We start from the raw sequence: 27242 nt of genomic DNA, 5'->3' as shown, positions 1-27242 counted from the left end.
ATTTTTTCTAGGAATGCGTATCTGTTCCTCTTGACCCGTGTGCTAACATGAGTTTGAATTTGCAGAATTGTCTTTCTTTTTTAATTTCACTTATTTATTTTCATCCTTCAGTTTTGACTACAAAAAGGATAACTCTCATCTTCTTAATTTGGTGCTTTACTAGCTGGAGAGGAACGAAAACGTCTGACAGTGGAGGAGAAAAACGTAGTGCACGGACCAGTCAAGATTTCTCACACTGATACTTCTGTGAATTTAGAACCTTCAAAACAGGGAAATCAATATCACCCTAACTTGCCCAAAAAGGAGCATTACAGAGAAGAAGAGGAAGGTAAAGAATCGATTACGGATAATCAAAAAGAAACTAGTGTCTTACACACCCGAAAGAACATCAAAACTATAATCACGACTATACATGAAACACAACGGAGCAAAGGACGCCAAGACGATAACTACCATGACCATGATGATGTAGAGTATCCCTCAAAAATGCCAGTGAATAGACGAGATGAAGATGTCATCACAAAAGAGGGGATAGGTGAAGATTTAAGACATTTAAGACCATTGGACAGGAGAGGCAATTTACCAAGTTCCAAAGTTGAGACGTGGATAATCACAAGAAACATCACACATTTTGAACCATCTAAGACTAAAATTCCCATTAATGTGCAAGAGGGGGAATCAGAAGTACCAGAAGATTTACACTCAACAACTGGCATCCATGGTGAATGGCGTATTACAGGCAGTGGACGGTTGTCAGATGGGTCAACTGTTGCTAAAAAACTTTTGGAGTTGGAGTCCTTGCAAACCAAACCATTCGAAAAACCAACCACAGGTCCATTAGATACTCTCAAAAGTGGAGGTGCCCCAGAAATGCCAACAGAGAGTCGTTTGGAGTCTGAAGGAATTGAATTTAAAGGAGAAGAAGATGTAGATGATCTCACAGACTCAATGAAATCGAAAAAGCATGGCACAGCATTAGTCAAGGTAAATAAAATTGTCACTGTTTCCAGAAAAAAAAATGTAGGTAGAGACGAAATTAATGGAATGTATAATAAGACAGTTGAGGTGGACGGACTTGGACGACTACCACACTTAACAAAACCTAAGAATCAAACTAAAATGTTTGGCCCACAAATAAAAGCTGTAATTGAGAACCTGCCCGAAAAGTTATCCATCTATAACGGGACATTTATTCAGCGATTAGAAAGTTACCTCCGGGCCACTTCATACCCACTCCGAGGCAACCAGACAGTTGAATCTGTGGCCAAGGCAATTTTTCTATATTTGGTAAAATGGAAACCTCATAGTTTTACAGGTATGGTGTATGATCGTCTTCCTCAAAAGACACCAGCAGCCACTGGAAACTCAGAACCTGAAGGGGCATCTCGATTACGAGGCAATGTAGGGAACACCAGAAGTCATAATGAAATGGAACACGGAGACAAAACAAGTAGTGATTCACGAGAAGAAGACAGTTTGTGGAGAAGACCAGATTCCACTCGAACCATAACCATTAGTCCCAATGTAGAGACACTTGGAAGGGTTGAAGCTGCTGGGGACATAAATGTTCCAATAATACTAACAGTGGGTAGATATGGGACTGTCTCAGAGACAGATGAAAATCTAAATAGCATGGGGCGAGACCCCATTTCAAAGGACAATGTAAAAACTGCAGTTGAGGTGGACTCATCAAAAACTTCTAAACCAACAGATAAAATTACCATGCCAAAAAAGAAAGTGGCGCCATCAAAAAAGAACACAATACCAAAGCAGAAAACAGAAGATGGAAAGGAAAAACAAACATTGATAGAAAGTTCAAACATTGAAGTAGAAAATGGGAAATTTTCATCAAATTCAAATGTTCGCGAACATGAAATTCAGAGGAAAACTATCTTGGACAGCATCAATAAGGAACCAAAAGAGAAGACAATTTCTGGCTCCAATATAGGAAATAGTGCAGTAAATGTTGATGATCACCTCATAGTTCATGGAGGTGATGAACAAGTAACAGGCACTAATGAACCTCTGGTTGTCGATCAAATTAATACAGGATTTGTAACGGATCACATTGCAAATGAACATTCACATTCTCATGACAGACAACTACAAGAAGAAACTGATGATGGCTACGAGGCATCTACCACACATCTAAGTAACTCTAGGAAAAAATCTCCCCATAAACCAACCCAAATACATAGAGTAGAGAAGGAACAAACTGTCCATAAAGTGCTGGTAGATGGGATTATGCCAAATACTCAGATCCCTACACGAGAAACAACACAAGTCACCGGTGAGACCTTTGTGATTAATCAGATCGTAGGGTCTGGAGAAGACCGAGGTAAAACTGGCCCCATACAAAGTCCAATTGTTCTAAACGTTCCAAGCCATGGGGCTCAAGGAAGGCCGAGCATACAACAGAGAAGCCCAACGAGCCTTGTAATATCATTAGAGGGTCTTGGGTTCATATGGGACAAGGCAGTCATCGTTTACATTCCATGGCCACCAGAGTCTGGTGCAACTCCTCATCGAATGGAAGTGGAAAGAGGTGTCAGGCAGGTGGAAATCAAAGATTTAGTCCCAGGAACTAGCTACAGACTTGATCTACATGGCGTGCTGAGGGGCGGCTCATCCAAGTCCTATTCACTGGTGGCTGACACAGGTACTGGGCAAGCTAGCTTTTAGGAAACACTTGGGTTATGTCGAAGCTCTACTGGCTGCCTACTGGCTTATCTTTTTACTTGCCCATACCAGCTGTATCTTAACGGGGTAATGACACTTGGTAATGACCTCTTGGTCGTTTTGGGATATTGAATAGATCAATCCACTAGTTCATTTTTAGAAAACTATACGACGTTTAATTATCTTGCTTCTCTTGTCCACCTTGCCCCTTACTTGATTGGTCTTCCCACATATCTGGCTTTTTGTGCTTTCTCATATTTCCTGATCCCATCTTTGTTTTGTGTTTGATGCTATACATTTTTATATTTTTTTTTTTTGGAGGGGCCCATTCTATTTCTATATAGTTTGTAAAATGTCTAAATGTTTTATTTTTATTATTATTTTTAGATTTGTTTAAAGAAGTTATCCAACATCCATATAAACTTCCAGCTTATATTTGATGCATGGTAATATCACATTAGCATCCTTTTTTGCAGCCATTTGAAGGCTGACTTATAGGCTAATTCCATGCTTTCTATATTTCTTACACATTTAGGTCAAGCGATGGGAACAGTTACTTTTCCACATATGTAGTAGGGATGTAGGAGGACTGTCCCTTAAGGAAGCTTTCAAGTGGAGTGATCTTGCTTGGAGTGGGGATCTGACCACAGGAACCCCAATCAAATGGGGGTGCAACAAATGTTTGCAAAAAAAAGAGTTGTCACTTTTAAGCAGTTTTCTAGTTACAAAATAATATTTTAAAAAATCCATTTAAGAGTTTATAGAGCTCAGTCCTTATTCAGAACCTCCACCGATTATCCAGAGCAGAGAGCGACCATACAGGTCAGGTCTCACTCTGGAGGACCCAACATGTCCCTATAGTACATGGACACCATGTAATTCCTCATTTCACCTGTGGTGGTGCTGCAGGGAAATTGAAAACTTGGTGCTCTCGGCGATCGATCTGCGATCAGCTAATTCTCAGCGTCTCCTCCACTAAAAGTGGACAGCCCCTTTAAGTGAATACATTCGTATCGGAAGACTGGGACTAGGGAACGTACCGTGTAGGTGAATGTTTTCTCATTTATTTTCCTCATTTCTTTCTCGTTTTCCCTCAGTCTGTTGCCCTGTCAGCCACTCACCGATGAATAACACCACAGTTTTACCTCACAGGCCTCTCTCTCCCTCTGCCGCTCGCTGTGTGCTCACCGTATGGCCAATGACACCGCGTCTGACCTGCTGATAACACCTTTACCCTTCAGGCAATGTGAACGCACAAATGTATATATATATATATCATATAGTTAAAGAGTGACGTATGAGTGTGTGTGGGAGCACCGCCGGGCGTATATCTGTATGCTCGGTGATTTCGGCCTACGTCTTATCTCAAGCATACATATATTAGCCCCGGGATCAGAGAACGCGTCCAGACGTGCGGTATACGTGTACGTATGATATATATATTAATGACAGATCCATGTATCTTTGCTTTCCGGGCCCTTCTGTCATTACCTTTGTATATGTATATTCTATAGTATATATGTATATGATGGCAGTATATGTACAATATACATAGACCTGACGCTGGTGTATGTATATATGATATAAAATACTAGTATATATTGTTCTGTGTGTATCCTCGGAGATGTACGTGTATATACATACGCAGCAATATATGAGCACTGCTTTACGGCATGTCGTCGTGCACATGTTCTGCATGGAGTATTTCTCATTACGGCATGAACTTATTGGACGCCATTGTATCTGTACGATGTGGGGTGTGAAGAAGGGATAGCATGCACTGGGCATCGATGGTCATGGGGTTTAGGACATTTTTTGTGTAGAAAAATATGAAGATAATATTGTTTTTGCAATTACTGGCAGCTCCGTTAACCACGACCGCTCAGCCGCATGTCGAAGTGACCACTCGACCACCAAATACACCTGAAGTCACCACAACCAAAGGTAATTAGTTGCCAATTGTGTGATCTAAAGATTGATGTAGGGGCAGAGACGCTGATTTCAGGGATGTGTCACTTACTGCTTTGCTTAGTGCAGTTTTAATAAAATCACTGTTTTCTCAGTTGCTCAGATCTAACAGTTCTCCAGATGCTCAGCTCTGAATATTCCCACCCACAGGACTGTTTGACAGCTTTCTGTGTACACTGTGCATAGGCAGAAAGCTGTCAGTCAGTGGTGGGGTTAAGGTTACACAGAGTTGGAGGATTACATGACACGAGACACCTAGTCCTGTTGTGATCATCTCCTGCTGATAAAACACTGATTTTATTGAAAGTACAACACACAGCCCAGCAAGTGACATATTGCTGGAGTCACAGTCTCTGCCCCTACTTCATGCTGTAAAAACCTGCTGTCAGATTCCCTTTAAGAATCTGAGTCTTCACCTTTTACTTTCGTATGCCATCCTCTCTAATGTCTTCAATGTCTCAGCTTCCATCCTGAGCTACAGCCTACACCAGAGCCTCTCAAGCCTTATCTACTGAAGTTCCACCATCTAGAACATGGTGACACCTCGGGCTTACGACTGGTCAGAGTCCATGCCAAAGTTGTAAAATTATCTTAATATATTATATTTATCTGTTTCCTGAACCAATATACCACTAAAATAAGCTTAAAATGAGTTCATGATGATGTTAGGGCTTTGCAGGGTTTGATGACTGCTTCCTCAGTTGTCTTCACCTACAACTGGTGGGCATGTTACCATTTTGGACTACCTTGAAGTTTGAGAAATGGTGGGCTATCCTGTGGGTCTTATCTTCGTCTCAACCTGGACATACACGAACGCACACATGCACACTCGCACACACTATTGGCCAAAGGCCCATAGAGTCAACCATCTGATGTTTACGGGACCCTCCTGACTCTTCACTGACACCATATATTGGAAGATGAGATGCAGCTACTTGGTTGAGTCACGTTCAGTGTTGAACTGATGGTGGTGGTGGCAGGAGAAATAGCTGTCTGGCCAACAAGAGTCTAATGTGTTTGGCCAACCTTAGTCTTGACTTCCACCTTCCAAACTCATGTCCTCAATTTTTCAATAGGAGGAAAGTCAATGATCTGATCTTCTCTGGGCACCTAAAAATTAAAGTCTCAGGCCCACAATCAAGCATGTACTCTCTGTTGACTGGTCTTTCCTTCTTCTTTCAAACGTGAATCTGTAACATATGAGCACAAGATGGATCTACGTATTGGACCTGGTATTTGTTTTCTAGCCATGTCTACTTCACTTCTTCTTCTTGCCCAATTAATACTGTCATGATCAATCTCTACCATGATGTTCTTCTTGAGCTTCAATTTCCACATATTTTAGAAGCAGTGGAAATACATGATCTAGAATACATTGTAAATCAGTCTTTATCTAGCCGTTTCATTTCTTCTATTTATTTAGCTGTGAAAAGACCTCCTGGACCGGTTGCTCCGATGGGTGGCCTGCAAGTTCAAGTTATCATGAGTAACAGTGTCACGTTAATATGGAAAGCCAGGCCTGGCATCTTTGAGTCCTTCCTAATCCGTTATGAGGATTTAACCGATAGTTTGGGACCAAAAGAAATAAGTGTTCCCGGAGAACAAAGAGAGGTGACCTTACAGGACCTAAGTCAGAACACCAGATACGCAATATCGCTGTACGGCATGCGGGGTGGGAAGCTATCGCGCCCCTTAAAGGAGGAGGTGACAACAGGTATGAAGGATCCTACAAGATCTACGCTCTACGTATTTTGACCAGAAGTGGGATGTGCGCCATGGTTATTACACGACAAAGCTTTACCTAGAGTACAGTATGTTATCCCATTGTCTAGAGCAGTGGTCCAGATGAATAATTATCAAACATCCCCAGAGATCAATAGAGTATCAACGTATTCCAGATGACTGATGCACATTGATGTATTTTGCAGCACATTTCATGATAAGAAGCCAAGAACAGGCCAAATAACACAATCTATTTTTAAAATCTTGGACCCTGGAACAACATCTGCAGTTCAATTCCTAAAAATATATTCCCATGTAAACTTCTTCCCATCACATCACTGCTTAATATTTCCATATTTTACATCTGTAATTATCTCCATAATGTCTCGGAATATCTAACTATGATACACACTGGAGATACTAAAGCCATGAAACCAACCAGGCCAACGACGGTAGGAGTCATAAGTGGTTCCATTATAAGCCACTGAGTTCTCCATATATTCCCATCTTTTGTATCCCTATATGGTGAGTACAAAGATGATGTGAGTGTGTTTTACCAACCATGTCTCACATATGTCCACATGGAGATTGAGCTGCGTTAATGGCGAACCACTGGTGGTGATGTTGATTTGATTTTCCAAAGTGGTCCTAGATATGATATTGGTCCAATTTTCTTCATTTGCTGTTCATAATCCAGCATTACTATGATAAAATGATGAGTTGGTTGTGCTTCTTTGGTGTTATATATGGAAATTCTTATATTCATAATAACCGCTAAAGACGCAACTAGTGATGGTTTGATGCTTGCAGATTTTGGTTTCCCAATAGTTATCTTGCATTTTCCTACTAAATGACATGGATTTTCCAATGATCATTCCGTCTGTATCATGATGATGGTGTCTGTTGGCGTAGTAATCAGTCAACATGATATAGGGATGGTAGAGGTGCCCTGAATGTCATATATTGATATGTTACTAGTAGCCGACTAGAAGGACCAGGTTGACCCACCAGAATACCAGAAGAAGGATCCTTCTGTAATGGGTGCCAAAGGTCTAGGAGAAAACAACGCCAGGTGGAGATGACTTTGGAGCTTATTATTTGCCAATAGGGTTTATAGAATAACAACCAAATGGCGTTTCGAGGTGCCCACACTCTTTAATAACTGTCGGCCGAATGCTTGTTTTCCTATTCCTTTCAAGATCCCGATATACATCTTTGTACCACTAGGCCAAGTGTGTGAATGTTCTCACTAGGGACAGTTGATGAAGCCACTTTTTGGAGACCCTTATGTTCCTTGAGAAAAAAAAGAGTAAGGCATATTGAAATCTGGCACTCCCAACCATTTTATTTCTCCCACATCATCTGTCGATAGAGAATTGGCCAGACTCGGCAATATCAACGTCTTCGACTAACTGCAATGTAATAACAAGAGCACATAGGCGTGTTGTGTAAATGGAGGTTGATCATCTCCTGTGTGGTGGCTCAGAAACATTAATCCATCACAGCCTCAGAGTCTACTAACGGTACCCAGTGTTCTGGTTATGTCCTATTGACCATGTTGATGATCTTCTAGAGTTCTTCTAATGTTGATGGTTGGATAATACAGGTTGTATATTGTTGTATACATGTTTCTATACCTTTTTATTGTGTAGCAACTCTAAGAGTTTTCGCTCTTGGTTGCACATATGTATGACGGAGTAATATTCTTCTGGTCTCCATCAATCTCGTCTCTAAGATAGTAGACAGGTCAGTGTTGATTAAAGGCTCTGATAACTAACACACGGGGAATCCCAAACCCACAGCATTGTTGTTGTTGCTCATGTTAGGAGTAAATACATAGCTTTGTAATGACTAATCTCCTAGCTTGCGGCAAACAAATCCAGATCCGTCTTCTCCGGAGAAACCAACACTCACAAAGTTTGACCTTTCCTGAATAGTCAAACATAGAGATTGCACATCTTGTACTTATCTGTATCAGATTGATTCGGCTAAAATTGGCCAACACGTGATTCACCGCACCCAGCACCATAATGTCAGTCCTGAAGAGCTGTAAATTTCCATTTATATCTGTATGTATTTTATTTAATACGGTATTTATATTCCGCATATTCTTTATTAAGAAACTTGAATGTCTCTTCATAATTCAATGCCAGGTAGCTGCACCTAAAGCCAGCATGAAAATTTCATTACCTTTGTCGGTCTTCTAACTCATCACCATGTTAAAATGAACTTAGTGGAGCTTTTGTCTGATGGGATCTGATTCAGTTAATGCCACAATGTACTCAAGAGTCATATGGACGATTCATTCTGCTGTACCAGTGAAGTCTTTATTAGGACATGGCAAACAAATGTGGCTTCCCGACACCCAAACCGACTGTAGATTTCTCTCTGAACACCAATAAGATAATAATTAATGCTTGTATGATCTATGATGACACAATGCGCACAAAGTGAACAACGGTAAAGAAGCGAGGCAGATCTTTCCTGTAAATCCAGCTCTCACGTCACAGATCTCGATGAATTTTGGTCTGTGCTGACTTCTATGCTTCTCTGACACATTGTTTTGCTTTCGTTGACTTATTCACGTACAGATAAAACTTTTTGGCAGTAACGGACACAATTTTTTTTGCCAAAGCATGGGCGGGTGAGTGAAGTCCAGCTGGGAACTAATGATAAATGGATTTACAGGAATCTGTCACCAGTGTAACGTATCACCCGTTCCTCACGTGTAACATCATCCTGTGCCAACGAGACTTCCAGTGTCTCGTGGCACAACAAAATATGTGACATCGACCTTCTCTGGCCACAATGCCAATCCCAAGGGTCACAATAAGGCAAAGGGTGTTGCCATATAAGTAATATATGGAATACCGAAAGGACCCACCATAAATGTACGAAAGGCGCCACTTCCAGGAATCCACCGATCAGAAGAATGGTGGCCTCCTTCTTCTTCTTTCCCACTTCAGTAAAAAAGAAACTGGCTCCTCAGGAGTATTTCATTACTTCCAAAAACACACATTCATGGCCACCTCTGCACCCCATTTATTCTTTTTCAAAGTGCCATACGAGGAATCCGTAGACCTTCATTTTCTCGATATATACACCCATGTGTCTAGTACATTTTCTTACTTTTTTCCAATTGGCAATTATAAAAATACTTTCCCATGTTTTTTTTTGTTTACCTTGTTGATTTTTTTAAATTCTTGTCCAGATTCTTCTCCAGATAAAGGAACGCCACCTCGTCTTTCCCCCCTTTCGGTGTCTGAGATTCGCCCAGATTCCTTCCATGTGACGTGGCAACCCTTGGATGGAGATTTTGATGGATATATTCTCCAGTATGGACCTTCTGGAGGTCCATACCAAGAGGAGACTTTAAAAGGGGACGAGACAACTTTTCACATCACCGGACTGGTTGCTGAAGTTAATTATACAGTGGAGCTTCGGGGGATATTGGGGGACACTTACAGCAAACCGGAGACAACGTCTGTCTTCACAGGTACTACAGATGTGGGGAATGGTGGGGGGAGGTTTTACTATTTCAACATTGGAGTGGTGACAACTGAGGAGGTGAAATGTCTCTGGATTAGAGCATCGTGAGAAATTCTAGACTCCAGATCTATGGTATCTAAGAATAGGTTACTCTCATTATGGAAGTGGGCACCACTGACCCTTGTGACCTGCGCACACAGAGCTTGAAACCTGATCCCTCACTTGGTTCCCAGACCTAAGAAAAGGCAACAACACCAGATACAAGATATATAGGTTATTGATCAGACAGTGGTATCTGATCAATATTTTGGAAGAACATTTTACGTACAGTGAAGTAGTGGTAGGGGTGTAGAGGTCGCCCCCCAGTATTGTAAATGGCACCTGGGAGGTAGGTTCTACAGATGAAATTTGCACAGCACGCTTTATGGGTTATTCATAAGTAGGGAGAAGAAGAACGAGCAAGACCCAATGTGTGTTACCGCCTGCCGCAGCTTTGTCGGGGTTCCCTGCCTAATGTAAGCCCGATTTACATAGAAGCCGTAGGACAAATTAAGAAGGCGGCGGGCAGGTGGAACGAGATGTTCGGGCGTTTCCGTTCCACTCACCGTGCATGCGCGATGCATCAAGCAATTTGAGAATACTCCAATGCTTATTAAAGACCCTACCTGTAAGACTCCATTGGTTATTGTAGGTGTTTATAAACCTAATTTGATGATTTGAGTAAAGCATCCCGTGGTTTAACAGCAACTTTCTGGAAAGCTGGAGATACAACTGATTTTTATTTCTTTTTGTATATGTTTTTCGTTTTCCGTATTATCGCTAAAAAGCTGGCTTTTGACTTATTCATTATGACACCATAGTTGTATATATTGACATGATTGACTTTTAGACTTACTTTACCATTTACTTGTGACCCCCGTGAGACGCATCTCCTTATGGAACGTATATTCCACTTTCAGTCCACGGTGTACTGGTGGAACGCATTGGTGAAATACACATGTCACTTCCTGCTTGATGCATCGCGTAATCGCGTATGCGTGGTGAGTGGTACGGAAATGCCCAAACATCTCGGTACACCTGCCCACCACCTTCTTAATTTGTCCTATGGCTTCTATATAAAACATTAGGCAGAGAACCCCTGATGAAGCTGCCGGCCGGCGGTATCACACGTTGGGTCTCGCTCGTTCAGGCCATTACCATCATCCGGGTATGTACCCTTCATGAGTATTCCTCATTATTGCTCCATTGCTGCTACTCTTTACAGTACATCCAGTGGTATCTTACCACTCTTTACCTGTGCGGTGCCCACTTTCCTTCAATTACTACTGTATGAGTTATTCCCCAGATAGGTGGCATAGGTTCCACAGGATAGACAATAACTTTGCGGATCAGTGGGGACCCACCAATCCAAAAATGGGATTCTGAAATGCCCCTTCAGAATGGAGCTGTGGCAAGGTACATCGCGCAGCTATCTCAAGATGTCCCTTGATAGTCACATTCTCGGCATTGGCAGGAGTGCCAACGGTTGGACTGCATCAGTCCTACATTACATTTTTCGGACTAAGTCGTTAAAGTGCTCACACATTTGACTAAAGATGGACATACAATTAGTCTATATTGGATTGAAACAGATTATTTTTATGAAAACAATTGCCCTTTGGGTGAACAAATAGTGGCCGGTCATTCCGGAAAATTCCCCAAAACATTTTGCCTGATTTCACTAAACATGTATGACCAGTTTGGACGACTGTAAACCCATTGCGGACTCAATTGTGCATCTGCAAAAATATTGATCACACCAAGATCACCGATTGCTCAGCCATCAACCTACTGCAGTGTTGGTTGTTATAGATGTAACCTCTGTCCTCTATAATGTGTTTTACCAGATGACTCCGTATGGCAATTTTCATGTCATCTCTTTCTCTTCCATAGAAAAACCCAAGCCCCCTCGCCTGGAGTCCCTTTCCCTCTCCAATGTCCTCAGTGACTCGGCCCATCTCACGTGGGAAGTCTCTAATGGAGACTTTGACTCTTTTCTTCTGATCTATCGGGATGGAGAAGGACAACCAAGAGAAATTGATCTGGAAAGTGATTTGAGATCTTTTGATGTGAAGGAGCTAAAGCCTGGAAAAAAATATAAATTTTTCTTATATGGTTTAACGGATGGAAAGAAGAGTAAACCAGTGACAGCAGAAGCCAGCACAGGTAAGAAAAGAACTGGTATAATGAGGGTAGCCTAGCTGTGGTATAACAAGGATAGTTTAGCTGTGTTATAAGGAGGATAACCCAGCTGTGATGCAATCGAGATAGCCTAGCTGTGGTATAATGAGCATAGCTCAGCTGTGGTATAACGAGGATAGCCCAGCTGTGGTATAACTAGGATAGCCCAGCTTTGGTACAACAAGGCTAGCCCAGCTGTGGTATAACGAGGATAGAACAGCTGTGGTATAACGAGGATAGAACAGCTATAGGATAGCAAGGATGGCTCAGCTGTGGTATAATGAGGATAGCCCAGATGTGGTATAATGAAGATAGCTCTGCTGTGATATAACAAGGATAGCCCAGCTGTGGTATAACGAGGATACCCCCGCTGTGGTGTAACGAGGATAGAACAGCTATGGAATAACAAGGATAGCTCAGCTGTGGTATAATGAGGATAGCCCAGATGTGGTATAACGAAGATAGCTCTGCTGTGATATAATGAGGATAGCCCAGCTGTGGTATAATGAGGATAGCCCTGCTGTGATATAACGAGGATAGAACAGCTATGGGACAACAAGGATAGCTCAGCTGTGGTATAATGAGGATAGCCTAGCTGTGGTATAATGAGGATAGAACAGCTACGGGATAACAAAGATAGCCCAGCTGTGGTATAATGAGGATAGCCCAGATGTGGTATAACGAAGATAGCTCTGCTGTGATATAACAAGGATAGCCCAGCTGTGGTATAACGAGGATAGCCCAGCTGTGATATACTGAGGATAGCCCCGCTGTGGTATAATGAGGATAGCCCCGCTGTGGTATAACGTGGATAGCCCAGCTGTGGTACAATGACAATAGCCCAGCTGTGGTATATCAAGAATAGCTTAGTTGTGATATAACGAGGACAGCCCAGCTGTGGTATAACGAGGATAGCCCATGTGGTATAACAAGGATAGCTCAGCTGTGGTGCAATGAGAATAGCCCAGCTGTGGTATATCAAGAATAGCTTAGTTGTGATATAACGAGGATAGCTCAGCTGTTGTATAGCGAGGATAGCCCAACTGTGGTATAGCGAGGATAGCTCAGCTGCACCATCAAACCTCAGATGATCTGCGGTGGGGAAGCAGTACTCAGCCACACATTTCTCCTACAGTGGCCTCTAAAGGAGAGAAGTAGCATTACATGTCGACCATTGAAATGAATAAAAAAATTCCCTCTTTCACGATGTGCATACATGGTAGAGACTCCTTACTGACTGATCCCTAATAGTCACACCAGAAAGACAATTAAGAGCTGTTCTTGCCTTGGTTTATGATATTTCATGCTTGTTGTTTTTTTAGAGAAGACTACGCTTCCGCGTCTGGAGTCCTTCTCTGCATCCGATGTCTACAGTGAGACTGTTCGCCTCTCTTGGGAGGTCACTGGGGGTGAATTCGACACTTTTCTTTTCATGTACCGGGATACCGAGGGGAAATCCAAGGAGGTTACTTTGGAGAAGCACGAACGGTCCATAGAGGTTGAAAATTTAAAGCCTGGGAAGAGATATAAGTTTATCCTTTATGGAGTTTCAGGAGGAAAGAGGAGCAAAGCATCCATAGTCGAGACCACCACAGGTGATGGAGCCACCATAGCAGCTCACTGTGACGATTTCATAAATACAACAAGAAACAAGGAGGCAGCAATATGTGTGCCTTTAACATGTAAATACATGGACAGACAGGCAACCAATACTGTCTGTTCCTATAGCATGTACGTACACTAATTAAACTGGGAGAAAGTACTATCTGTGCCTATAACATGTACATACACTTAGAAACAGGGAGGCAGTACTACTTGAGCCTATAACATGTACATATATGGAGAGACAGGGAGGCAGTACTGTCTGTGCCTACATCAGGTACAGGGAGAAGTACAAAATCAGCACTATATCTTTTTACATAACTTACAAGACTAACCACACAACCCAAAACCATGAATTACGGGGGTGACCAGGCAGAGTATAATTAATCATATGCCTTTATTAAATAAAAAGTGGCAGAAAAATACAAACATTAAATATAAAATAGTAAAAGCAACGTGCGCGTATTGGGACAGAGATTAATAATAATAGATTGTATAAAGATTTTTTATCTCTTTTAATCAAGGCAGGCAGACCCACTTATATTACACATATTCCTCAAGTGAAAAAAAAGAAAAAAACTATGTGCCAAAACTTTGAAAGGAACCAATACCATATCTCCATTAATTATACCATATATATATGGTTATATTAAAGTGCCAGTGCAAGAAATGGGATAAAATATGTGCTTAATCATAAAATTATTCCCAAAAATTCCAATAATCCATTAAGTGCTAAGTGCAAAAAGTGAACATACTAAAAAGAAAGAGGATATGGGGAATGAAATATGAAAGTAGTATACCTTTAAGGGTCGCACCCCGACACGCGTTTCGGAAATACTTTCCTTCATCAGGGGGCAGCCATAGTAAAATCAGGGGGGTTTTTTATACTAAAAAGCAATTGCGCCGATAACTGTGACCCTAGTGTGTGACGGCGCATGCGCGGCCAGGAGGATCCGGAAGTCCCAGCCGCCGAACCATGTGACCGGACGCACGGGAGCAGAGTACCCAGCGTTGCCTAGGTCACGCTGATGCAGCGAGCCAGGACAACGGAACACAGGTAGCGCATGCGCACCACCAGAGCCGCAGTATGGGACAAGCTAAATGGCCAGGACAAAAAATACACAGGGAGAGATATAGGGTGGCACAAACTGTGCTTTCATCATGTACAGGAGAAGATAAGTCGGCAGTATCTTATGTGCTCACATAGGTTGCAGAAAGATTCAGTGCCTACATAATTTACAAGGAGAGACATCAAGGCAGTACAATCTGTGAGAGCATCGTTATTATGGGTGAAGTAGGAAGGCAGTACTGTCTTTGTCTACATCATTCACAGGGAAAAACTTTATCTGTACGTACACGATTCTCAGAAAGAGAAACAGGGTAGTAGTACTATCTGTGCCAATAGAGAAAACCATTATGTTTGCCTATATCATGTTGTGGGCAAAAGCCCGTATTGTTAACTAGGTGACCATTATATTACTTTAAAATTCAAGAATTTAAATTGTAATCAAGAATATTTGATCATGAGAATTGCAGAGAATGAAAAGTTATATTATAAGTTATGTAGTAGACTAGGCTCAGTTACAATGGCAGGATCTGGTCAGTAATCGGTGGTCACTGTACAGGAGCTATAAGAGCAGCCATTTACTTGACGGCATCCACAGCTCTTCTTTTTGTCAACCACCCGAGCGTGACGATGATGTCACATCATGACTGATAATCAAATGAAGAGATAGGAGGCTGCTCTTATATCTCCTCTCCAGCGGCCACAAATTACTGAATTGGTCCCGAGAATCTATTTGAACCAACTCTATTACACAGTTATTCACAAAGCTAATCGTAAAACTTTTACAGTACCAAAGAAAGTTGCCCCCTCAGCAGCATCTCTCATGGATCCTCGCCTGGTCAAGCTGGTGGCATCTGATGTGACCCAGGAAACCATAACGTTATCATGGATAGTGGAAGGAAATGTTGCCTTCGACTCCATCGTTGTCCAATGTCGCGATCCTGATGGTAGAATTAGGGAAATTGTGATTGCGGGACACGACACCAGCACCATTGTCCAAGGCCTTCTCCCAGCCAGCAGATATGAATGTAATGCCTTTGGTCTAAGAGGAGAGAAGAGAAGCATGCCCTTATCCACAGAGGTGACAACAGGTAATGCATCAGTCTACAACATCCATGATGGCCAAAATCAATCATCGATGGTTGAATGTTTGGGTGGTGGCATTTTTAGGTTCTTCATTTTCATTTTTCTTGAATAATTTTTTTTATTTTACTTTTATTGTTTATGTATTTTTCCCCATTTTTTTTAGCAAGAATTCTTGAGACGCAAGGACCTCCTATCTACAGTGACCTTTACCTTTCTCCACATGGCCCACACGCCATGCATGTCTCCTGGGAGGCTCCAGAAGGTGCATTTGACTCCTTCAATGTTCGATATGCTGTTCAAGGTCAAGAGTTATCAAATTCAGTAACAGTGGAGGGCACAGAACGGACCGTGCTTCTCTCCGGGCTACAACCTGATACGGTCTACACAGTAAAATTACATCGTCTATTGAAGGGAGAGGAGACCAGCAGTCTAGAAGCCACTGGAAAAACTGGGCCTCTAGGTAATAAAAACAATTCACACTTTTAAAGGAGTTGTCTAAAGAAAACGTCATATACGTTAAGGGGAGAATCTGGTTTATGAGAGGGAGCTCAGGGAGAGCGTCACTCTCTATGGAGTAACTGTTGTATTAAACACATAACCCAATGATGTGAATGGGCACAGAAGACTTGTCTTCTCCTGTGGTGGCACTGGCAAGTTTCACCACAGATCACAACTCATCCCTTGGGAACCCAGCAAGAGGGAACTTTGTGATCTACTGATCTTCAAGGAAAACATCTAAAAACAAGGAATTGTCCAAAGTGGAAAACATGTGTAACTGGTCTATAATCATGGTGGGTGGGCTAAAAAATGGAATCCCCATTGGGTCCTAGGACCACCACATCTGCCTCTGGTTTTAGTCAGAAATTTCCTTTTGGCATGGGGTAAATCTAAGCACTGAGATCTACCCGGACATGCATATCATATATTTTTCTCTAGTTTGAACTGTATTGACCATTTAATTTGATAGAAGACTTGTTTTTTTTTTGTGACAAACATGACTATTTGGTTTCATCAACCTTTTAACTAAATTTTAAAGAGAAGAAACTTAGAATTACTTGAATTTCTTTAGATTGTCATCTACATTTATAAACCTTTGTTTCCTTTGTTCTAGATTTGGAACTCCCAAGGAAACTTAGATTTACCAATATTGGGGAGACCTCAGTCGATGTTAGTTGGGACCCACCAAATCTCGAGACAACCACTTTCAAAGTGTCCTATCAACTGGCCGACGGAGGTAAACCTAACTATCATGTTACTTGAGTCCTGTCACTTGCCAAATTTTGTTTTATTCTGTTAATTGTTCTCCTGAATCTGGTGGGGTTTTTTTTGTTCCTCCTCCTCTCCATTCCTAGCATATGGTCCTCTCTTCCATATAAATAAATCTGGTCCTTTTTTTAGCCAAATGGGAGAGATAATTAACTTTTTTTTATTGGCGACCACCACCAGTTGGATACAAAGACTAGATCTATTTACAGGGACGAAGGAAATTTCCTTAAATGTGGAAAATTGTGTTTCCTCTTTTATTAATTGCCTTCTAATAATTTAGGAGAACCTGAAAGCACCAGTGTTTTTGGAACCAGCACCCAATTGAAAGGCCTCATCCCGGGAACCCAGTATGAGGTCACTGTGGTTTCTGTGCGGGGATTTGAGGAAAGCCAACCCCTGACGGACTTTTTCACCACCGGTACGGTACTTTTATCAAAGCTGGTGCCTATAAACATTTATCTGTGTTATATAAGAACCATTAAATTCCAAAAATAAATCACCTTTCTGTGATTTGAATTCTGAGTTTTTTTTCTTTTTATAACAGCTGGAGGAGGTCCGCGCTCTTTGCGTGCCCATGATGTCACGGAAGTGTCAGCTGTTATGCACTGGGAAGCTCCTACAGGACTAGTGGACAGATATTTGGTCTCTTACAGGGCGGAAAACAGTAAGAGAAACCTTGGCTCATTATTAACTTCCAAAAAAAAGCCCAACACTTTAGAACAAAACCCTTCCTATGCATATTGGTCTTTCTCTATATAGGAACCACCATTCTTGAAGACCACTATTTTGCTAACATAGATGTGCTAAAATTGGTCAAGTTCCATATTTGGTTGTTGTCGACCATCTTAATCCAATATCTACACAGTTTGAATCACAGTTCTTAACTTCTTCGTCTTCTTGCAGTCCCGTTGGTCACAGTTCCAGTTCCTGGTGACAGAACCGAGCTTCCTCTGACTGGTTTACATCCTCACACTGAATATTTTGTCAGTGTGCAAAGTTCACAAGGGTCCATGACCAGCACACCAACGTCCACATCTTTTATCACCAGTGAGTAGAACTTTTCTTTACAGTTGGTTTCTTGGATCAAAAGACTCTACGAGCCCTAAATTGGACCTAAATCATGGAAATCCATAACGTCATGGATGGTGTCTTCATTCACATACAGGTGCAGACTCTCCACGAGACCTCACAGCCAGTCAAATCACAGCTCGGAGTGCGCTGCTTACGTGGAAAGCTCCAGATGCCATGCCTGATGGGTATCTGTTGACCTATCAAACACCAGAAGGTGAAGTTAAGGTAGGGTAAACCTGATCTTCTCAAACTAGTAGAAGCACATCTAACCTAGTAACACTTTTAGTTATCTTTGTTTCCAACGGTGTTAGACATAATTGCATAGACATGTTGATATCTTTCAGGAGATCCGTCTGTTGCCTCATCTCTCATCATTCACATTGAGTCAACTCAATCCTTCCACTCAGTATCGAGTCCAGCTGAGAGCTCTGAGGGGTGGGACCAGCTCAGCTCCCATCTCAACTTCTTTTACAACAGGTAAGTAAAAAAATCGAGATCCTAGATCACCAAACGAGTAAAGAAAAATGATGGTCAGGAATAGAGATGGGAGAATTGATTCGCAGGACTCCTGTCCATCAGCAAAGTCGGGAATCGTTGCCCGCTGGATGGAGGCCTGCGTAACTCCTTATCTCCTGGAATTCCCAACACTTTTTTTTTTTTGCTTAACTGGGCTTTCGCGACGTTTTGTGTGTTTCGTGAACTTTGTATGGAAGAACTTTGTATGGACGATCTTGTATGGACGAACTTTGTATGGACGATCTTGTATGGACGAACTTTGTATGGACGAACTTTGTATGGACGATCCGTACATTGGAGCAAATCTCCCAAATGTGAAGGAGGCAACAAAGTGATCTGTGAACTTGTGAACTTACCAATTCTAGGCAAAGTCCAAGGGACTAAACAAGTCGCAATCTCTTTTGGAACAATTTTGTAGCCACATGATTATTGCACTTCATAGATCTTTATGTTCTACGTAACAAGCATTGAATAGAGCGACATTCCCAGCGCGAGTCACCAACCGGCTGAGCTTAAAATTTAACAAATTCAATTGTGTCACATTATCGACTCTTGCGCTGGTCCGGATACTCATAATATGCATAGAACAGGGGGAGGCCTCTCTAATATTTCCTGTATTTATTGATCCAAGAACTGAATGTTTTTTTGTGTCCGGCCATAGGAGCGTCATTACAGAAAGAACAAAACAAAATTATTTTCGGTTTAAAAGTTTATAAAGAAAAATTCATATAAATATTTGGGTTAAAAGGGAAAGTACTTCATCAAATTGGATAAATGTAATATTTCAGTGAGAGTAACAACTGGAAAACAACTGCAACCGAGCCAAGGTCACCACATTAGGTCACTGGGGGTAGTCAGGGTTGTTCGTCTCGCATAAATTAGTAATGCTTGTAAATTTATGAGACTTTGTCAGACTTATCATTATTCACCATCATCTCCCAGGTTTCCTATATGCAAGAGCTCTGTAAATTGTTTGAAACTACTTCAGTCCCCCCCCCAAAAAGCCTTCTATTGTAAAACAGTACATAGAATGGATGGAGGAAGGGAGAGGAGGGAGAAGCAGCTGCAGATTTTTACTTAGTGGTATTATGGAACACAATAAGAGATAAAGGGACTATAGGGGCAAAGTTATAGGGGTGCAAAGGTGGTGACCACATCAGGGGCCCTGATATTTGAGAGATCTCACATATCCCTCTAGTCCATATAAAATTATAAAATAGATGGAGAGCCCGGTTCCAGATTTTGCACTGTAATACTGCCCCTATGTACAAGAATATAATTACTATAATACTGCCCCTATGTACAAGAATATAACTCCTATAATACTGCTCCTATGTACAAGACTATAACTACTATAATACTGCCCCTATGTACAAGAATATAACTACTATAATACTGCCCGTATGTACAAGAATATAACTACTATAATACTGCTCCTATGTACAAGAATATAACTACTATAATACTGCTCCTATGTACAAGACTATAACTACTATAATACTGCCTCCTATGTACAAGAATATAACTACTATAATACTGCTCCTATGTACAAGAATATAACTACTATAATACTGCTCCTATGTACAAGACTATAACTACTATAATACTGCCTCCTATGTACAAGAATATAACTACTATAATACTGCTCCTATGTACAAGAATATAACTACTGTAATACTGCTCCTATATACAAGAATATAACTACTATAATACTGCCCCTATGTACAAGAATATAATTACTATAATACTGCCCCTATGTACAAGAATATAACTACTATAATACTGCCCCTATGTACAAGAATATAATTACTATAATACTGCCCCTATGTACAAGAATATAACTACTATAATACTGCCCCTATGTACAAGAATATAACTACTATAATACTGCCCCTATGTACAAGAATATAATTACTATAATACTGCCCCTATGTACAAGAATATAATTACTATAATACTGCCCCTATGTACAAGAATATAACTACTATCATACTGCTCCTATGTACAAGAATATAACTACTATAATACTGCTCCTATGTACAAGAATATAATTACTATAATACTGCCCCTATGTACAAGAATATAATTACTATAATACTGCCCCTATGTACAAGAATATAACTACTATAATACTGCCCCCTATGTACAAGAATATAACTACTATAATACTGCCCCCTATGTACAAGAATATTACTACTATAATACTGCTCCTATGTACAAGAATATAACTACTATAATACTGCTCCTACGTACAAGAATATAACTACTATAATACTGCCCCTATGTACAAGAATATAATTACTATAATACTGCCCCTATGTACAAGAATATAACTACTATAATACTGCCCCCTATGTACAAGAATATAACTACTATAATACTGCTCCTATGTACAAGAATATAACTACTATAATACTGCTCCTATGTACAAGAATATAATTACTATAATACTGCCCCTATGTACAAGAATATAATTACTATAATACTGCCCCTATGTACAAGAATATAACTACTATAATACTGCCCCCTATGTACAAGAATATAACTACTATAATACTGCCCCCTATGTACAAGAATATTACTACTATAATACTGCTCCTATGTACAAGAATATAACTACTATAATACTGCTCCTACGTACAAGAATATAACTACTATAATACTGCCCCTATGTACAAGAATATAATTACTATAATACTGCTCCTATGTACAAGAATATAACTACTATAATACTGCCCCCTATATACAAGAATATAACTACTATAATACTGCCCCCTATGTACGAGAATATAACTACTATAATACTGCTCCTATGTACAAGAATATAACTACTATAATACTGCCTCCTATGTACAAGAATATAACTACTGTAATACTGCTCCTATGTACAAGAATATAACTACTATAATACTGCTCCTATGTACAAGACTATAACTACTATAATACTGCCTCCTATGTACAAGAATATAACTACTATAATACTGCTCCTATGTACAAGAATATAACTACTATAATACTGCTCCTATGTACAAGACTATAACTACTATAATACTGCCTCCTATGTACAAGAATATAACTACTATAATACTGCTCCTATGTACAAGAATATAACTACTATAATACTGCCCCTATGTACAAGAATATAATTACTATAATACTGCCCCTATGTACAAGAATATAACTACTATAATACTGCCCCTATGTACAAGAATATAACTACTATAATACTGCCCCTATGTACAAGAATATAATTACTATAATACTGCCCCTATGTACAAGAATATAATTACTATAATACTGCCCCTATGTACAAGAATATAACTACTATAATACTGCTCCTATGTACAAGAATATAACTACTATAATACTGCTCCTATGTACAAGAATATAATTACTATAATACTGCCCCTATGTACAAGAATATAATTACTATAATACTGCCCCTATGTACAAGAATATAACTACTATAATACTGCCCCCTATGTACAAGAATATAACTACTATAATACTGCCCCCTATGTACAAGAATATTACTACTATAATACTGCTCCTATGTACAAGAATATAACTACTATAATACTGCTCCTACGTACAAGAATATAACTACTATAATACTGCCCCTATGTACAAGAATATAATTACTATAATACTGCCCCTATGTACAAGAATATAACTACTATAATACTGCCCCCTATGTACAAGAATATAACTACTATAATACTGCTCCTATGTACAAGAATATAACTACTATAATACTGCTCCTATGTACAAGAATATAATTACTATAATACTGCCCCTATGTACAAGAATATAATTACTATAATACTGCCCCTATGTACAAGAATATAACTACTATAATACTGCCCCCTATGTACAAGAATATAACTACTATAATACTGCCCCCTATGTACAAGAATATTACTACTATAATACTGCTCCTATGTACAAGAATATAACTACTATAATACTGCTCCTACGTACAAGAATATAACTACTATAATACTGCCCCTATGTACAAGAATATAATTACTATAATACTGCTCCTATGTACAAGAATATAACTACTATAATACTGCCCCCTATATACAAGAATATAACTACTATAATACTGCCCCCTATGTACGAGAATATAACTACTATAATACTGCTCCTATGTACAAGAATATAACTACTATAATACTGCCTCCTATGTACAAGAATATAACTACTGTAATACTGCTCCTATATACAAGAATATAACTACTATAATACTGCCCCTATGTACAAGAATATAATTACTATAATACTGCCCCTATGTACAAGAATATATCTACTATAATACTGCCCCTATGTACAAGACTATAACTACTATAATACTGCCCCTATGTATAAGAATATAACTACTATAATACTGCCCCTATGTACAAGAATATAACTACTATAATACTGCCCCTATGTACAAGAATATAACTACTATAATACTGCCCCCTATGTACAAGAATATATCTACTATAATACTGCTCCTATGTACAAGAATATAAATACTATAATACTGCTCCTATGTACAAGAATATAACTACTATAATACTGCCTCCTATGTACAAGAATATAACTACTGTAATACTGCTCCTATATACAAGAATATAACTACTATAATACTGCCCCTATGTACAAGACTATAACTACTATAATACTGCTCCTATGTACAAGAATATAACTGCTATAATATTGCCGCCATAGAAAAGTATAGTATATCACAAAAGTGAGTACACCCCTCACATTTTTGTAAATATTTTGTTATATATTTTCCTGGGACAACACTGACGATCTGACGCAATGACACAGTGTAGAGTAGTCAGTGTGCAGCTTGTATAACAGTGTAAATTTGGTGCTCTGCATATAGCTCAAAACACAACCATTAATGTCTAAACTGCTGGCAACAAAAGTGAGTACACCCCTAAGTGAAAATGGCCAAATTGTGCCCAACTAGGCATTTTCCTCCCCCGGCGTCATGTAAATCATTAGTGTTACAAAGTTTAACAAGACAGGTTGCACTCTGAACTGGCCCCACCATGTTTGACCAAAGTAGTTGGGTGCACGTGCTCAGCACCATATCCAGAGGGTGTCTGGTCAGAATAGATGTATGAGTGCTGCCAGCATTACTGCAGAGGTTACAGGGGTGGGGGGTCCACCTGTCAGTTCTCCGACCATCCACCGCACAGTGCATCAAATTTTTCTGCATAGCTGTTGTCCCAGAAGGAAGCCTCTTCTAAAGTTGATCCACAAGAAAGCCGCAAACACTATGCTGAAGACAAGCAGACTAAGGACATGGATTACTGGAACATGTCCTGTGGTCTGATGAGGCCAAGATAAACCTATTTGGTTCAGATGGTGTCAAGCGTGTGTGGAGGCAACCAGGTGAGGAGCACAAAGACAAGTATGTCATGCCTACAGTCAAGCATGGTGGTGGGAGTGTCATGGTTTGGGGCTGCATGACTGCTGCCGACTGGGGAGCTACAGTTCATAGAGAGAACCATGAATGCCAACATGTACTGTGCCATACTGAAGCAGAGCATGATCCCCTTCCTTTGGAAACTGGGCCACAGGGCAGTATTCCAACATGATAACGACCCCAAACACCTCCAAAACCAACACTGCTTTGTAAAGAAATTGAAGGTAAGGGTGGTGGACTGGCCAAGTGTGTCTCCAGACCTAAACCCTAATGAGCATCTGTGGGGCATCCTTAAATGGAAGGTGGAGCAGCGCAAGGTCACCAACAACCACCAGCTCCGTGATGTCATCATGGAGGAGGGAAAAGGATTCTAGTGGCCACCGGTGACGCTCTAGTGACCTCCATGCCCAAAGAGAGGTAAGGCAGAAAATAATGGTGGCCACACAAAATATTTACACTCTGGGCACAAATTGGCCATTTTCACTTAGAGGTGTACTCACTTTTGTGTGTTCAGTAATTTAGAGAGCGCACACCAGATTTACTCTGTTATACAAGCTGTACACATTGTGTCAAAGAGTCAGATCTTCATGAAAAGGAGAGGCGTATTAGGGCCATCTTCAGCTCTGTAATGATGATGTGCTGTGTCGTGCAGATGTTACATGGCGTTCGTATTACCGCCTCATCCTCCGCTTGTAAATCTCTCGGTTGCAGCTGGGATTTTTCCGCTATAATTGTGCTTGCATGGTAAGACCGAGTGTCATCTGCTTGTTCACATAATTAAGTTTTGACAAGCCGGCTGGATTTATTTCACGATATCACATTCTTGGCATCTATCTGGGAAGTTTTACAGGAGTACGTCCAGCTTGTGTGACATCTGATCCATATCATTTCTGTTACGACAGCAGAACTGCTGCTGACAACGGCAATTTTGTTTCTTCCAAAGGACTTTGAAGATTATTAGAAGTGAAATCCCTGATCTTCTACATGAAGAACTAACAACATGACTCTCCGCCACTTACTGCTATCTCCAGTTAGCAGGCACCATGTAACTGCCATCTTTATTCGTTCTCTATGACTTAGGCCGGTTTCACGCATCCGTGAACCAAGGACCATGCTCAGATCGGAAGACCCGGACCATCTCCTTGGTCTCCCGACCTAAATTGACTGCTTTATATATGCCTATGAAGGAGGTCCCTCAGGTCAGGAGACCCCATGGTCGAGCTTGGTCTTCCGATCTGAGCCTGGTCCTGGTTCACGGCCTAATAGTAACTTTCATCAGCGAAGCAGAGGAAGAATTTTTGTTCTCATGGACAAAAGGAAAAATAAATCAACGATCACCTAATAATAATAGAATAGAGTTGTGCTCGTATCAAATTGACGACGATTGAAGGCTCGAGGGTCAGAATACAAAGCTTCATATCCAAAACCTCCGTCACTTTGGAAGGCATCTACATAACCCAGGCTGGAAGCTTTCTGACATTTTGATCTATTACAGTTGGATTTCTAAAGTTCGTTGCCATAGGCTTCTGAATTAATAGAAAAAAATCAGTACATTTTTTGTCCAAAACAGTCCAAAGTTTCAGTATTCCGGGTGCTAAACACTTATTAATATAAAATTAGAGATAAGCAAAAAGATTAGAAAAATAATTCCTTTTACTTTTTAGACAGCTGTAGATTTGATGCAATATCAAATGTGTTAGACTTGATGGACTTTGTTTTGTTATTATGGAAGTTTTTGAACATTTGAGGGTATCCTGCTTCTGGGAGTTGAAGTCAATGCCCCATTGCCCTAAAAACACATGATAAAGTTTCCTTTGATCACGTGAAGAACAAAAGAGCAGTATCTCTAAAAAAAAAAACCATAATTTCACCTTTAGGTCGTTTAAGGTTCCCATATCCCCGGGATTGCTGGGAACAAAGGATGAATGGAGAGGTTCGGAATGGAACTTTTACCATATATCTCGGGGGAGATAAAGAAAGGACGCTGACCGTGTTTTGTGACTTGGAGACCGATGGAGGTGGATGGATTGTAAGTATAGGATGCAGTTTTGCTAATTAACATTTCTTTTTAACCAGGGTATAAAGTCGCGAGATAAATCCTGGTCTCCTTTCTGTAGGTGTTCCAGAGAAGGATGGACGGGAGCACAAACTTCTATCGAGAGTGGGATGATTATAAGAATGGGTTTGGCAACCTGACCTCTGAATTCTGGCTGGGTAAGTGGTCACGGTTACATGACAAAGAAAGCAATCCAACCACTACTTTCCATTACTGTAAATTCATGGCCTTTCTCTAGGATAAATCATTCATGTATGATCGGTGGAGGTTTGACCTCTGATCAGCAGAATGAAGGGACTGAACTGCATCACCAGGCATGGGCCCATGCTGATACGTACAGTACTGTGCTCCCACACGTGCCGTGGCCTCTTCAATATTAATTATTGGGTGCCCTGGAGGTCAGATCTTTACAAAATTTCCATTGATGGCGTTTCCTCAGGAAAATTGAGTGAGTTTGATCTCCGGGACTGCTATCGACTAGCAGAATGAAGGAGCTGAGCTGCATCATCAGGCACGGGGTCCATTCTCATATACATGAACAAGTTAGACCCCCACAATCTTAATTATTCCACGCAACTTCTTAAGGTTCAGGACATTACAGGCTCGTGGGATCAGTAGTAGAATCATTTTGGTCAACGAATTTCATTGTAGGCAAAATCCAATTATCTGTAATGTGAAATTGCTTCACCTCTCTTCAATTTCTAGTTTTGGGCACCAGTTTGGTTTTGTAAGGTTGGTGTCACTCGTATCACTGGTAATCCAAAACCAAATCCTTTACTTTATTTAAATTTGAGTAAATAATCGATGTCCTTCATGTTCTACTGTTCTTTTCTTCTGTAGGTAACATTGCTCTGCACCAGATCTCCTCTTCAGGCTCCTACGAGCTACGTGTGGACCTCCGAGCTGGAGAAGAGGTTGCGTTTGCTGTGTACGATGATTTCCGTGTGGAAGATGAAAATGAAAACTTCAGACTGAGGCTTGGACAATACAGGGGAGATGCAGGTAACAAAGCCTTACCCACAACCCATACTAAAATTGTAAAACCCAGACCAGATACTTACCTCTCCTTT

The 27242-nt window shown here is 40.5% G+C and overlaps 1 protein-coding gene across 2 annotated transcripts in view; it reads left to right on the top strand.

The window, feature by feature from the left end:
* Positions 1-27242, top strand: part of TNXB (tenascin XB) — a 61434-nt gene that overhangs the window by 31672 nt on the left and 2520 nt on the right. The window contains exons 7-23 of one of the 2 annotated variants that reach the window (XM_069746369.1): positions 164-2659; positions 4543-4623; positions 6071-6361; positions 9581-9865; positions 11791-12063; positions 13401-13673; positions 15535-15837; positions 15996-16292; positions 16944-17066; positions 17379-17516; positions 17643-17762; positions 18002-18145; positions 18264-18394; positions 18514-18646; positions 25994-26145; positions 26234-26330; positions 27013-27174. In XM_069746369.1, coding sequence (XP_069602470.1) covers positions 164-2659; positions 4543-4623; positions 6071-6361; positions 9581-9865; positions 11791-12063; positions 13401-13673; positions 15535-15837; positions 15996-16292; positions 16944-17066; positions 17379-17516; positions 17643-17762; positions 18002-18145; positions 18264-18394; positions 18514-18646; positions 25994-26145; positions 26234-26330; positions 27013-27174 — 5499 coding nt within the window. The remainder of the gene's footprint in view (positions 1-163; positions 2660-4542; positions 4624-6070; positions 6362-9580; positions 9866-11790; positions 12064-13400; positions 13674-15534; positions 15838-15995; positions 16293-16943; positions 17067-17378; positions 17517-17642; positions 17763-18001; positions 18146-18263; positions 18395-18513; positions 18647-25993; positions 26146-26233; positions 26331-27012; positions 27175-27242) is intronic. The other variant, XM_069746371.1, reaches the window with a different exon arrangement.

The sequence above is a fragment of the Ranitomeya imitator genome, chromosome 2 (genome assembly GCF_032444005.1).
Source record: "Ranitomeya imitator isolate aRanImi1 chromosome 2, aRanImi1.pri, whole genome shotgun sequence".
NCBI lineage: Eukaryota > Metazoa > Chordata > Amphibia > Anura > Dendrobatidae > Ranitomeya > Ranitomeya imitator.
This window is presented reverse-complemented; position numbering and strand designations above follow the sequence as displayed.